The sequence below is a fragment of the Salvelinus sp. IW2-2015 genome, linkage group LG20, assembly GCF_002910315.2.
Source record: "Salvelinus sp. IW2-2015 linkage group LG20, ASM291031v2, whole genome shotgun sequence".
Lineage (NCBI taxonomy): Eukaryota > Metazoa > Chordata > Actinopteri > Salmoniformes > Salmonidae > Salvelinus > Salvelinus sp. IW2-2015.
Genome location: NC_036860.1, coordinates 52,044,976 through 52,060,533, shown reverse-complemented (window position 1 = coordinate 52,060,533; position 15,558 = coordinate 52,044,976). Strand labels below are relative to the sequence as shown.

At 42.5% G+C, this 15,558-nt stretch overlaps 1 protein-coding gene across 1 annotated transcript; it reads right to left on the bottom strand.

Moving 5' to 3' along the window:
* Positions 1 to 682: 682 nt before the first annotated feature.
* LOC111981145 (PHD finger protein 12) lies at positions 683 to 9,805 on the bottom strand. Its single transcript, XM_024012306.2, has 14 exons — positions 9,308 to 9,805; positions 9,057 to 9,205; positions 8,488 to 8,669; positions 6,693 to 6,765; positions 5,994 to 6,544; positions 4,630 to 4,762; positions 4,331 to 4,495; positions 4,078 to 4,236; positions 3,155 to 3,962; positions 2,884 to 3,030; positions 2,504 to 2,602; positions 2,296 to 2,378; positions 1,962 to 2,100; positions 683 to 1,783 (listed from the first exon to the last, which is right to left on the bottom strand). The coding sequence occupies exons 2-14, from the start codon at positions 9,120 to 9,122 to the stop codon at positions 1,398 to 1,400; spliced, it is 2,991 nt and encodes a 996-aa protein (XP_023868074.1). The 5' UTR covers positions 9,123 to 9,205; positions 9,308 to 9,805; the 3' UTR covers positions 683 to 1,397.
* Positions 9,806 to 15,558: the final 5,753 nt, after the last annotated feature.

The window sequence follows — 15,558 nt, the reverse complement described above, 5'->3', positions numbered from 1 at the left end:
TTTGGCAAAAGGTCATTTTCGTGCCACCTAGTGGTTATAAACGCTCTCTTCCTCGTACAATAASAAACATCCTAGTTGACCTCAAACCTACACTACATAGTTCAAAGCTTCACCGGAACAAACATAGCTAAGCGCAACGTTAATACACTGTAACAAACATTGAGTTACAAGCTACTCACAGACCATGGTAAAACGTTAAACAATGCGGCCAAAAATGAGTGTATTTACTGCATGTATTGTAGCAAACAGAGACAGTGCAAAACGCCTTTCGGTTCTTGAACCCGTCTTGGCAAACGAGTTTACCTAAACAAAGGTCGCTACATTATCTCCTCAGTTTGGGAGTGTCCCCCCACTCTTAATTTTATGAAGTCCCTCACATGTACACAACTCTCCAATGGCCTAACAGGCGTCATCCCACTCCTGACACCATTGTAGCAAACGATGACATGGAATGTCCCTTTGTGGGTCTCCCAGGCAAGCTTGCTAACCACTGCTCCAATAAGGTTAACCCATTTAGGGGAGATCGGCACTAGCTTACCTAGGAAAGGATCGCTACAGTATGTACTATGTAGCCTACATCTACAATTGGTTGTTAGCAACAAATGAAATGACAGAAGCCAAAGTGCTCACGGATGCTTGTTCTTAAAAACCTTTAGGTATTTACATTATGACAGACAAGAAACAAAGTCAAAGTTGATTTGTATTTACAGAGTACATAAACATTTGATGAGTTATTTCTAAAAACAGACCATTTACTATGTTGACATAGTATTGAAAAAAACTGGACTAAACACATTTGAAAACTACTGCACAAAATTCACATGAAGCACTGTACAGATTTAAGCCAAAATGGCCATAATTTGAGTTTGCATACAGAATCCTATGCTTCCCTTGTTCTGTTGAAAAAGAATTCTTGATCATGTACATTTGTGTGTGGATATTTAAAACACACACACACCCATGTATGTATAAGCATGGATGTGTACACATACGTTTGAATATATAGCTGCTACATGTAGTGCAATAGTAGCAAAACAAACATCTGAACTACATTTTCAAATACAGTACACAAACTAAAATGATAAAGAGCAAATAAAAGTAGCATTTGCAGAGAAAGAAGTATCATTACTGGCACAAAATACAACTAGTTGGGTACTTTACAAGTGACGTTGCTTGTTTTTTTGCATGTCTACGATAAACCATCCCTTTTTTCAATGCCAAAGTTCTCCATTTACAAAAAATATAAATTCTATGTGCAACTTGCCCACAAAATATGAGCCTTAAAAATACTTAATTTCATGCAAATGTATGAACATAAAATAAGAAAGCTTTCCCTTTTTTATACAGTATACAAGTACAGCTGCTGAGCCTGGTTCTGTTGACGTGGGAACATAGAGCTAGGGGACAGGGTTAGGTTGTGTCACTGGCACTTGGTGGAGCTGGGAGGTGTGCTTGTCAGAGGGTTCTGTTTCTTCCTGGCTCTGGGAGGTGGCAGTGGAGGTGGTGTTTGGGGAAGTCAGAGTTTCCTCTTTAGGCTGCTTGCAGGCAAACTCTGTAATACTGAAGACAAACTGCATGCAGCCCAGCTTGACGAAGCTGCCGTGGTGGAGCAGGGCAGTGCCCTCCCAGCCTGCCCCACTGCCCCCAATCAGACTGGAGCTGCTGGCCTTGCAGTCACAGCAGGATCTGGAAGAAGTCCCTTGACACTGGCTCATCACCCCCTCCTCTAGCACCATGGGCTCCCCCGCACCTTCCACTTCCTGTTTCCTCCTCTTGCAGCGCTCTGTGGGTAAAAGACATTACAAACAATCAGACCGTGTTAAAGCAAGGTCCGTCTCTGTTAAAGCAGATCCGTCTCTGTTTTAACAACATTAGGAAACATGCCATCATGGTCATTACTAAAAGGTGAACTACTTCCTTCCTGTTTCTATAGGAAGCGATGACAGAGGAGCTCCACTCACTGATAATGTTCTGCACTTTGGAGACCAGGCTGCTGGAGGGGCTGGGGCCAGTCTTCTCAGAGAAGTCACAGGAGTACAGCACATTGTCCACCATGGTCCCGTGTTCACTGTAGTTGAGAAGCTCATACTGCTTGGTGTTCTGATCGAGGCAATAGAAATTACAAAATAAAATATTCAATTTACAGAGCAGCTAATAAAATAATCCCTCAAGCAAGAAAATAAAAATCTGAAACATATTTATATGTTGATAAATCACATGATAAGTCACAACTTATCGTAAAATTGTTTCCAATAGCAAGAACATGTTTGAATGTGAAATAAATGAGCCACCCACCTCATCATAGAAGATGCATGCATGTTTGCCTGACACATAATTACAATGACCATAGTTTGTAAGGCACACGTCCATGTCAGCACCTGCAAACAACAAGACACAGCCTCAAGTCAGCTAAATCTGCCAGGGATGGAAGACACCATTACATGAAAAGGAGTTCCTGCTATTGGGTCATGTTGGGTTATCTGGGACTGAGAGTGAATCTTACCAGTTCCTATGTACAGGCTTCTGTAGCACATACTACAAGCTCCTCCTTTCCCAGTCAAAGGATAAAACACAGCCCTGGCCTGGATATCCTTGTTTTGTGCTGAGAAAATAAATAACACATTAACTTCCTCAAAATGATGCTTTATACAGAACAATCAAAGTTAACAATATAGGACAAACTAATTCAAATGAGGGATGAAATTACAAACATAACGATGAAAGGGGGATAGAAGCAACGGACGTCAATAGAAATGGAAAGAATGATTGGCGTGAAGACGGCGAGGTAGGGTTAGTGAGGGAATGGCCAGTGAGTCAGAGTGAGGTAGCGATATAGGGAACACTGGGTGGTGGTGGTCTTGATAATGAACAAGTGTTTCTTACCTTCCGTAGGCTGGGGTTGTGGCACAGGAGGTAGGCTGATACAGCTGCTCTGTGGAGGGGAAGGAGCTTTAGGGCCAAACAACTGCTGGATCCTCTGCCAGGCCAGGAGTTCAATAAACTTCTCATCTAGACTACTCATCTGAATCTCTGGAAAATAATCAAAGTTAGAGATATAGTGAATTCAGTTAGTGTGGATCTAACTTCTCCTCACCAATTATTCACATGTGAAACCAATCAAAATGTCGATCTTATTACGTCAGGTGAGACTTACCACCGTGGCAGTCTGCCACAGCCTTCAGACAGCTGGACAGGTCTCCCATAGAGAAAGAGCTGGGGAGCAGAGAACCACTCCTGGGGGTCACAGCATCAAGACTGACTTTTCCACCTGCTGGTGGGGCAGTGGAGCCCAGCTTGGTCGTGCCCTTGATCTGGTATGGTGTTCCAGGTAGGGTGAGGGCACGGGTCGCTGCMGTGCTGCTGCTAGTGGTCCGAGCAGGGCCCTCAGTGCCTTGGGAGGGTCTGTGAGGTGGAGAGGGACCTCTGGGTTCTGGTTTGAAGGGACTGGTGCATGGGGATGCTGTCACTGCACAGGGTCTTAACAGGGTTTTCTCAGTCTTGACCACAGCTCTTCCAGTGTGGTTGGGTAACTCCGGGCCAGGGGCTGCTGGTGTCTGAGGAACAGGCCTATCAGGACCCGAGGGCTCTCTCAGTTTGTGGAGGTCGTCCTGTCTGCAGGCCTCTGAACTCCCATTGGTCCGAGCCAGCTGCTCCAGAGGACTGTTAACATTACTGGGCCCACAGTAATGACAAGGCTTCTCTGTACACATGCTACACTTGCCTTCTTTGAGTGCAGGCGCCCCCTGGGGGCAAAATGCTGCACTGTCAGCCTTAGGCTTGGAGGCTGGCGACTCTGTCCTGTTAGAAGTGCACACTGCACCGTCCTCCTCTGCTGTTCCACAAGGTTTGATGTCGGCCTTGTTCATTTGCTCAGAGTCCCACTCAGATGATGGCTTCTCCTTCTGCTTGGCCGATAGATGTCTCACTATGCTGCACTGGAGTGTGATGACGTCACGTAGCCACTGGGAGACAATACAGGAAAACAAAACACATTAAATTAGTATTAAAGACATTGGATTTGTTTATTATCATGAGACATTGTATATCACTGCTGCGTAACGCTCCAGTGTGTCCTACCTCCTGTTGCTCGTCCTCACTCGTTAAGTGCTGAGAGGGTGTAAGATGCTGGTGGGAGGGTTCTGGACAGCCGTTACAGATCAGCTCCCCGTTGCGGATCCCAGCAGGGGCCATCATGGCCGGGGGACACTTGTATTGGGACTTTATAGCATCAGGGACCTGTCAAGACACACACGATAGATTGAGTTACAGGATGTGACAATGGTGAACACAGAGGTGGTGTGTTATATTTCAAAGTGCCTAATAGGCTGACCTTGAGGGTTTTCTTCAGGTGTGTGTGGGCTCCTCGGCGAACGGGGGGGTTGAGACGATGCACCCGCTGCAGGAAATCCACCTTGATGGCGTGTTGGGACATCCTGTCTTGAAACTGGTCAAACAGCTGGCAGCGGCCGCTCAACGTCAGGCTCCTCTGCTTCAGCTGGGAGAGAGGGGCACAAAAACCAGGTCAATACCATTAAAACTTCATGTTTCAACACGTGGTTGTGTGTGACTATGAGCTTACTTGCACAACCGCACTTAATAAAGGTGAAATAAAATACAAAAATGACTTACCACCATGTGCTCTATGTGATTGGGGCACATCCACTTTCCCACGGGCATGGCAGTAAGAGGGGGGTCCAGACAGTCCATGTGGAACAAAAGGGGGCAATAGTCACACTGGATTAATGGTGCCAACCTGCAGCTCCTACAACACAAACAGAGGAGATTGACAAAAACATGATGGGTTAGATATACGACTGATGTCAAACAAGTAGACTGCAAAATATCCTCAAAATAGAGCTAGGGTTAGTTTGTCCTAATAGTTTAGTGAAAGAGGGGATCACTTGAGGACAAGAGATGAATGATTTTGAACACTGTCTGGAATCCTGGCAGTGTATCTGTGGTAGAGACCCCAAGCCAGGCCCCAAGGCTCATCATTCCAGAATATATAAAATGCTCAGTGAGATAGTTTGAATTCCCCCTTCTCTCTGGCCAGTCATGTGGTTCTGAATTCTGTGGTATTCCTGACATAGCCATGGCTCTGATGCCAGCCCATAGAGGCGCTCTAGAGGGTCAGAAATAACACATAGCAACATTGTGGTGCCTCCGAAAACATGTCAAGACAAACTCTACAACTCTTCTAACTTTTTTTTATTTTTTATATAAAAATAAAAAAAATGGGGTAGCCGGTCAGTCAGGCAACTGTTGAATACATCTCCCCCGTCCACCATGATCAAATAACTAACTAGCTTTAAGATTCTCAGCCGCACAACCCAATACAAGGAAAATATTAGAAAAAAGAAAAAAGAAACTAGGCAAATATTACTTTATATCATGATTCTAGTAGACTGCTGTAAAAACAAAACAAACAAAACAAATAAGACAAAACACAAACTCTGTTTGGCATTCAGGAATGCCTTCAAACAAAAACGTCTGCTGAACAGATGTGTACTGCTATTGAATCCAAAACCCTGTTCCAATGGGGTGCCTGCCTCTCATTTAAGACCAAGCCATGCGTTCGGAAAGATGATAGTCTGCATACTGTTATGTCTCCTTCTGTCGTTTCCTTTCCCTCTCCACTGGGAGACTGTACCATTTTCCTAGTAATTACAGCTCCTCTTTCCACAGGCAGTTGAGAGTCCTATAATGGTGCACTGTTTGCTCTTTTGAATGCTTTACTTAGCCCAGCCAGAGAAGATGGCGCTGCATTCAATATAATAAATGGCATATTGTATATTTTCATAGTAAACAGCTGAAATCGTGTGTGATCTGCATATAATTGGACAAGATATCTTCTTTCCAGATTCATTCTCCAAGCTTAGTAAGAATGCAACATCTGGTGCCCAAAAAATCCCAGTTAGCCTACACAAAAATTAAGTTCAATAGAAGGCACTGATATTTTGTCATTAAAACACTGGCCTTGCTGTTGTCCATACCTTCCACAGGGAAAGCAGACCTTCACTGGCAGTGGGACCAGCCCATTGTGGTCCAGCTCGTGCTGCGGTCGCTTCACATTCTTTCCTGTCATCTCATCTCTCCTCCTCTTTTTACTGGTTCCTGGAAGTGCAGTTGTGCAGGTGAGCTCATTGGGGAGCTGGAACTGCGTGGGGTTCCTCTCCATGGCAGCAGCTATCAGAAGGTCAAAGGGCCTCTTGAGGTGTGGGGTGGAGCTCTCGGGCTCCGAGCCCTGGGCGTCGTCCTCCACGTCTAGCATGTCGTCATCCATGTAATTCTGCTCCGATGGCGTGGGGGTGTCTGTGGAGGCGGTGGAGGTGGGGGTGTTGGGTCTGCTGCTGGGCCTCCTCTCCAGGAGACGGACCTGGGCAACTGCTGTAGCCCTCAGCCCTGTGGTGCCTCCTACTGCTGCCGTGGGGTCCAGCCTCAGGGTGCCTGAGGCAAGCTCTAACTCTGCTGCAGGGGAGGAAGACTGCTTAGACAGCTGGCGCTCCAGCAGACCATTAATCTGCTCCTTCTTCAGCTCCCGCTTCTATGACACAAGAAAAACATGTAAACAGTCTGAAAAGCAGTGGTTATACTAGTCTCACCAACCTATCCAGATGAATGAAGCACTCAAGATAACACTTAACAAACAAAAAGGTTATTTCTCCCCATGTTTCATCAGAGACTTAACTCACCTTCCTGCGCACCATGCAGCGATGACACATCCAGTCTCCAGGGGGCAGCATCTCCTTACTCAGGGGTGGGTTGCTGCAGGTTCAACACAAGTTAAGCATTAGCAAAACAGCTGGCAAGGAAGTTCAATGCAAATCAGCAATTCATAACATCCAATGCCCTCACAATGTAGCCTAGTTTACAATTTCCAGAGGTATGGCATTTTCCAAGGCCATTTTTCTCAATTGAAATGACTGAAAATGCTAGAGACCTGTAGCCGATGAAAGCCAGGTGAGGGAATGAATTCAATAGGCTCTTTTTAGGCAGAGTTCCAAGGCCCCTGGGGACACAGTCTCGTGATTCAGTGGCAAAAGTATGTGCTGAATCTATTGAAAAGGCTGCTGGTCCAAAACTAACATGGATTCATTCAAGCTTTCCAAGAAAGACAAAGACTGCAGTGATGAGCACCACAAGAAAAAGGAGGACCACAAGATTAAATAAACAATCCACTTTCCTCAGCAAAAACCTTTCATGATCGATGAAACCGTTGTGGCAACAGCTGAACGGCACTGATAACACTTTCCTAGAAGAAGTCTTAACAATGAGCAAAAAAAATACATAAAAATAACCCTGCAGAACTCATAGGCAAAAATGATATACTGTAGTGCAGGCTATGAGGATAAAGGCCTCTGCTCTGGTAGGTGCCTCATGCCACCAGCTCTGGTCTGCTTAGCTCCCAGCAGCACATGCCATGGTTAATGATTATTCATATCGTCAGTGAGGCTGCACTGCCAGGTTCCCAGAGCTCCTCACTGCTTCAGCAGAAATACTTGACTAAACCTCACCAACATCCGCAAGCTCATTACATACTGGAAATGGCTGTTAGGAGACGAGTAAGTGGCATAGACAATGCATGCAAAAAAAGATGTCATCCTTGACTGAAGAGAAGCAAGGCTAAGTAACTAAGTGCAGAATTGAGTGCAGACATGTCTACAGAAAAATGGCCAACAACACAAGTCATAGTAGTTATGTACAAAAGCTACAGAGTTTTAACATGTACAAAGCTACAGAGTGTTAACATGTACAAAGCTGCGGAGTGTTAACATGTACAAAGCTACGGAGTGTTAACATGTACAAAGCTACGGAGTGTTAAACATGTTTACAAAGTCTACGGAGTGTTAACATGTACAAAGCTACGGAGTGTTAACATGTACAAAGCTACGGAGTGTTAACATGTACAAAGCTACGGAGTTTTAACATGTAGGTCTAAATAATAAGGTGGCAGAATATTTTTGAAAAACAGTCTACAGCGCCACAATTTGGCAAAGAATGTGCATTAGATTAGCCAACAAGAGCTACTAGGAGCTTGTCTGTCAGTAGTCAGCTACCCACTGAGTTGTTAGACAACCACACATGTAGCCAAGCTCCTCAACTACTTCAAGGATATGAGTGCAGACTAGTTTAAAAAAAAATATTTAACTGACTCATTACTTCAAAAAGTGTAAATTCTTGTACCTGTTGGTCCTCTGTTGTTGCATGCTTTTTTGTTTGCTGAAATCCATACTTCGTATTTGATTAACGTTTTATTCAAAACTATGGATTTCAACAAAGTTTCGCAAAAGAGGACAAACATAGGTACATGGTAAGGGTTTAAGAATTGTAATTTTTTAAGTATTGAAGGCTCATTTAAAAACACGATTGTCTGTGCTCAACTCCATGGAGTCGTTTGGGTACTTGGCAACCACAAATGCTGCCTTCCTTGCAAGTTGTTAGCAACACCGGGAAGTCATTACTGTAAATTTAAAGATATAAGCATACCAGCACTGTAAATGAAAGGCGGCGGGACAATGATCACAACAGAGGAGGTCGCCTCCCTCTCTGCAACTGTCACAAGTGTCGTGATTCGTGGCTCTCCCTGCTCTCCGGGCATTTTTATCTGGTTTCCGACTTCTTTTTTCTCCATCTTCAGACTTGGGAGGCGCAAGCAATGCTTGTATTTGCTAAAATATCAGGGAAATAGTGCAGTGATAGATCTGGTTAGCTACCTACATTGTTGCACCGTATTTACTGTAGTGGCAAGTCTGCCATACAACAACAAACCACATTTAAATGAACTGCAATGTACCAATTTCAGTCAATGGTTTGAATTGATACGGTTTGGTAACATGACTTCTGGCAGAGGTTAGCTAGAAAGAGCAATGGCGTCCAGCAGTTAGCTAACGACGTTAGAGAGCTTAGCTAGCTAGTAGTAACGATAGTTAGCTACAAACATTGCACTGCCACTTCGTCCTATATACCAGCTAGTGAGTTAGCTAAATACTACTAGATAAACAACACAAACATGTTATAACCATTTGTCATCGTGATAGTAACAGTAAAGGCTTTACCTGCATAAGACCACCAGAGGTGTCAAGATCATAGACAATCGCTGGGGTCTCCATTTTATCCCACATTCAAACAGCCGAAGTGAGCAAACAATCAGAGCTCCGTTTATAACGAATCCTTCAAGCAGATTATTTCCTAAAACGACAACAGTCTTGGGGAAATAAACAAGTCCCTATTAGTTAACTAGTTAATGGTTTTTGGAAAACATTATTTGTTGTTTCCGAGGTAGATTCAATACAATGCCTCCCTTTACAGTTCAAAGACGAAGAGTCGTTTCTTCATGAAATCCTTAGCTTGGTCAGCCTTGAATTGTTGATCTTCCACGTTGTCCCAACCGTGTAATGCAAAAAGACAAAGTACTCCTCTTGTTTCCAAATTGGATAAAAGATATTCGGCGTTTGGCCTTAGTCCTTACTGAGGCCTAGCTTTGTACTGTACATGGTGGTTGTGCTTGTCCCTACGCCTGTGGTTGAAGCTAACGTTAGCTATAATGCTGTTTACAGAGGCATATTTGATCCCTTCCATAATAAAATAATATAATCTTACACCTATAGCTCACATACCTGACATATAATTGCAAATAGATGAAGTATTATCCTTGTATATCGGGGGAAACAGCGCAGAAACTGTAGCTGGTATTGTTGTTATGAATAAATGCTAGCAAAGCATCAGCCCTGACAGTGCTAGCTTCATCCTCACCATGGAGTTGGCGCAAATTTGCGTAGAACGACGCTTTGAGCATGCGCTCTACCACTGCTTCCTCTCATCTTAGTAGAGGCAAAAATGGGCGTTTCGAATAAAGCTTGAGCTTTGGATACGATAGAAAATAACATTGTAATCCGTGGAAAATAGTTGTCATACATCGTATCAGGAATGTGGTTGTTCTGCTAGGGTTATCACCGATTGCAAGTTTGTTTATTGCTTTTACTAAACTGACAAGAAAACAAACTTCTCCTCGCTGCCTCGTTCCCTATATTTTCAATAGTACATCCTCCTACTTGTCCTCGACCACGAGTAGCCTAGGCCTAGTAGAAATTCCAGTCAATCGTCCTGACTATTCATAGGAATTATCAAGGAAAAGGAAAATCATAATTTAAAATGTGTAAATTAACCAATTACATTCATGGAAATGTATTTTAAATTTGTTAAAAATATAATTTCCAAAAATGCCCGAGGCCTCATTTATCAATCATGCGTAGGGAAAAATCTGTGCATAAACCATGCGTGGGATAATGTCCACGCAAAGTGAGATTTATCAAAATGAACGTTGACTTGAGAGTGTGTAAATTGACAGTGCCAAATTGTGGAATAAGGGAACTGCTTGTCAAACATAGACTACTGTACCTAATCCAATGGTTCCCAACCGGGGGTACTAGGACCTCTAGGGGTACTTGAGAAGAGTCATACAACTATAGGCATACTGGTAAAATGCACATGAGGGGTACTCCGGGCAGAGCAAAATTCAGTTGGTGGTACAGTAACCAAAAAAGGTTGGGAACCACTGGCCTAGTCCATGGGGAAAATATATGTTGAAAATTTATGAAATTGTGAGAGTAATAATCATTGTTCAATTTCATTGTGAATTCATGCAACATATCTTGACAGGCTAAAATGTGACCACAGAAATGCATTTGTTACGGTAATAATCCAAATAAAGTACAGTAATTTGTTAAATTAGAGGCACGTGTGAAAGTGAAACCATTCTTGAAATACTATAAAAGACTGAGATAATGAGAAATCAAATGAGAGATGGCTGATCTTGCTCTGTTGGAAGATTTGACACACGCTGCATTTAGCAGAGAACACGTTTTTAGAGACAGATGGGTCTTTTGAGCAGAATGTACAGATTGGCTCATCAGATATCGTTTCCCAAAACCAATCTTCTATGAATTTTGCAAGAATTTAAGACTTACTTTAGAAAGCCAAACACGTGCCAATAATGCCATTTTGGTGCACATCCAAGTGCTTCGGTTTTTGGCAAAGGGCAATTTTCAGGGGCAACTTGTCGATCAGCATCTCACAGCCCTTGATGAGCCAATGTTTTGGATGCAATCATCAGCAAAACGAACATACCATTTCCATACACCATCGCACAACAGGTTGAAGTCAAGAGGGGTTTGTTTGTTATAAATACGAATGGAGCAATAGACGGCAACTACATCGCTATAAAAGCACTATCCCAAAACTAGTTAAACTATGTGAACAGAAAAGGCTTCCACTCAATGTGCAGGTGATAAGTTATGTGATGCGCAAAAGACCCTACTGAATGTGGTGGCAATGTGGAACGCATGACTCATTCAGCATTGTTGGCCTATAAGCCAGCAGGGAGCTATTGAGGATGAATGGCTTATTGGTATGTGTTGCCTACTCATATGAAGTATATTTGTCATTGCTAAAGCAACTTGAATTGTCATAATGGTCTTTTCTTTGTAGCTATGTCTTTATTTTTATTGGTCAAGCCACAACTGAGTGAGCCAAATAAAACCATTTGTTTGTACTCAACCAACCTGATACTAGCATCTCTAATTCAGTCTCAGAAAAGTTTATTTTTCTTAGCTGTTTTTGGTTGCGCCTTTGTATTTCATGGTACAGGGTGGTATATTCCCTATACAGAATTCGCTCCGCCATTTCCTGGTTGCAAATATTCTAATAGTTTGCCTCATTTCAGTTTATGTGAATGGAAGGTCTATCCAGATGGGGGTGGGAAAGTCACTATCAGGCAGCTACCTGGTGCATAATGGTACACCACAGGGGAGTGTGATTAGTCCTCTGTTTTTCTGTATCATGATCAATGACGTTTACTCTCAGGTACAGCCGGATATTGGGAGGTTGTTATTTGCAGATGATGGGGCCTTATGGAAGAGGGGAAGAAATGTGCCATACATAATCAGAAAGATACAGGAAGCAATTGATGAGGTAGAGCGGTGGGCATTAATGTGGGGATTCAGGTTCCCTATAGAGAAAACTCAGACAGTGTTCTTTACCAGGAGGAACGTGGGAGATGAGGTATGCTTGAGGTTATATGGGAGAAACTTGGAGAGGGTGGGTGCCTTCAGGTTCCTTGGGGTGTACTTTGACATTAGACTGACCTGGGCAGAACACATTGAGAAAGTGTAAAAAGGTGCTAAATGTGATGCGCTGTCTGACGGGGAAGGAGTGGGGGGCTGGGCGTTCCTCATTGAGGACCATGTATGTTGCATTGATCCGATCTGTAATAGACTATGGCAGTATACTGTATGGTTCATCATCATTGGAAAGGCTAGATGTCATACAGGGACAAGGACTCAGAATATGTAGTGGGGCGTTTTGGACGTCTGCAGTGGCTGCACTACAGGTGGAGATAGGGGATATGCCATTGCAGATTAGAAGACAGCAGCTGGCAATTAATTATTGGGTCAACCTACAGGGACATGGGGTGTCTCATCCTGCAAACGGGATTTTACAGGCATGCTGGGAACATGAGCGAAGACAGAACACAAGCTTTGGGTGGGTGAGTAATACCCAGACAAAGGAGATGGGACTGTATGGAAGGGAGTTTAGTCCAACGGTAGCTATTCCTGTAAATCCACCATGGCTACTTCCGCCTCCAGTAGTTGATCTATAAGTGTTGGAGAGACTACAGAAATATAGGGAGGGTGATGATCCATCTGATTTCTTTAAGAGACGTCTGGATACTGTGTATCAGGATTTTGTGGCCATTTACACAGGATGTACTGGTTCAGCATTTGTAGTGCAGAAATATGGGTTGTAAATCAGGAAACTTATTACAGATAATCTGGCTGTATATACGGTGGAGCTGATGGCCATACTGTTGGCCTTGCAGTGGTTGGAGGAAGTCAAGCCAGCCAGAGTAGTTATTTGCTGTGATGCATGTGCAGTGTTAATGAGTCTCCAGTCCTTTAGGTCACGTAGCAGACAAGACCTGCTTTATGAGGTGCTACAAACCCATGGCAGGATTAGACAGATGGGTATACAGATAAGATTTACTTGGGTCCCAGCCCATGTGGGGTTGGAGGGGAATGAGGCAGTTGTTGATGTTGATGTTGTAGTTTCAATGAGCAAGACAAAGGCAAAAAGCCTGATATGGACAGTGATGGTGCAGAGATGGCAGGAGCAGTGGAATAGAGATACTAAGGGCGGGCATTTATTTCCAGTACAGAGGAAAGTCAGGGAGGGGAGGACGTCAGGAAGGGACAGAAGAGAGGAGGCTATTTTTAGAAGATTAAGGGTGGGACACAGCCGGTTGAATAAGTCCTTAAATGTGATAGGAAAGCATCCAACAGGAAAGTGTGATTATTGCCAGGAAACAGAGACCGTGGAGTATGTATTGCTACGGTGTGGGCAGTATCAGAGGGAAAGAGAGAGGCTGAGATCTAGTATGAGGGAGAAGGGGATACAGGAAATTAGTTTAAAGAGTATATTGAGTAGAACGTCATTAGATATAGTCTCAAATATTTTGTTATCTTTTTTAAGAGCAAAGGGGCTGGCACGTAGGATTTCATTTCTCCCGGTTTCTGGCCCACACTCCAGTACAGTAGGTGGCGGTAATGGACCATAACGTTGGATGCCAACCGCCGAAGAAGAAGAAGAAGAAGTTTACGTGACAAAACTAGCAAGTATAGTGTAGAGCAGGGGTACTCAACTCTTACCCTATGAGGTCCGGAGCCTGCTGGTTTTCTGTTCTACCTGATAATTAATTGCACACACCTGGTGTCCCAGGTCTAAATCCCTAATTACAGGCGATCAATGAAAAAATGCAGTGGAACTGGCTTTGGGGTCCAGCGTTGAGTTTGAGGGGTGTAGAGAATCATTGTAAACCGCTGGGAAATATATTTTCCATAACTCCCCCCCTCCAAACATTTTTTCAGCTGTTTGAAGCTGGTGTACAAAACCTAAAGTAAAAAACACAAAAATGAAACTTAAGAACGGGATGCATAGAAATAGCACATAGAATAGATATACCACTTCTTAGACTTGCTTTCAATGAGAATGACAGATATATAACACATTTATAAGATAATTTGGTAGGGTTACCCAAAAAGGTATATATTGCAGATTTAAAGGTACGATTTTGACCATATATGGTTAATTACGGGAGTTTTGAAACGCAAATAGCCATGGCTGTGCATGAGCACTGAGGCTGCAAACAATTGGTATTCATCAATCAGTGGGGACTGGTGGGAGGAGCTATAGGAGAATGGGCTCATTGTAATGTCTAGAATGGAATGTGTTTGAGTGCATAAATATAATTGTAAAAACTGGAAACTATGATAACATTTAAAATGGAAACACCCTCAAAGGCAAACTTGTGGCACCCACAAGAATCTGCTTTATTTATTCCTGTTTAGAAATGGCTGTGTCAGAGTGAAAAACTGTGGATAACTTTGTTATGAAATTGATTTAGTATTTCAGTTCATGTTGTCAATCACAGCTAATTCACAAGAAATGAAAGACAAACACATAGGTAAATAGATATCTTGCAAACTTTATTTGATGTTGCATTTAATTTAATCTTCTCTTTTCCGCCCCCAAAGAAAACACATGAAAAAATTGCTATAGTATACTATGGTGTAAATACTATAGTATTCACTGTAGTGTTTTTGCGGACTCAAATCTATAGTGAATACTGTAGTATTTACTGTAATATACTGTAGTATTTACAGTATACTGTAGTATTTATTATAGTGTAGTATTTATTCTTGTGTATTTGTTTCATTATCTTTCACTTAGAAGCTGAAACTTTCTCCTTGAGTAAATCTGCTGGATATATATTAAAATAGCACATTTTCCACAACCTGTAGGTAGGTAGGTAGGTAGGACTGGGGTCTTAACAGATAGTTCAGATCCTCTGCTCTTTTCTATAATATGTAGGGAACACAATATATGGTCTATACTTGTTATGTACATTTCTCACTTATCAGTGGCACAAATTGGGATAGGGGGAGGCGAATGGGCAGGTAATATGGAAATTAAATACTGTAGTATTTACTATATTTAAATAAGTGTGGTGATTTTGCAGACTGTAGTGTTTTTGTGGACATTACTGTAGTATTTCCTAGAGTGCTTTTTTTGCGAATAATGCTGTAGTATTTACAATATTCTACAGTATACTACAACATTCTATAGTAAGTACTACACGTGTTAGAGGGATACTACAGTGTGTAGTATAGAATTCTACAGTATACTCCAGTTTACTACAGAATTCTATAGTAAGTAATGTAGTATTCTATAGTAAACTGTAATATTTTTTCATGTGGAAATTTTATGATTTACAAATTTTAAGGTGCATTTCACATTGGTTTTGGATAATCAATGCACATTTCAGCAGGATATGACAGTTCTGTCAGATAAAGGTGGTCAATTTCTTGCAATCCTTTTTTACACAGAGTCTAACTCTCGGGGGAATTTTTCACAGTTAATGCAGTTCTTTTTATTCCGATTTTGAGTAATAAAATATACACCTGCCTTACAACTTACTCTGAATGTACTATTGCTGGGCAATCA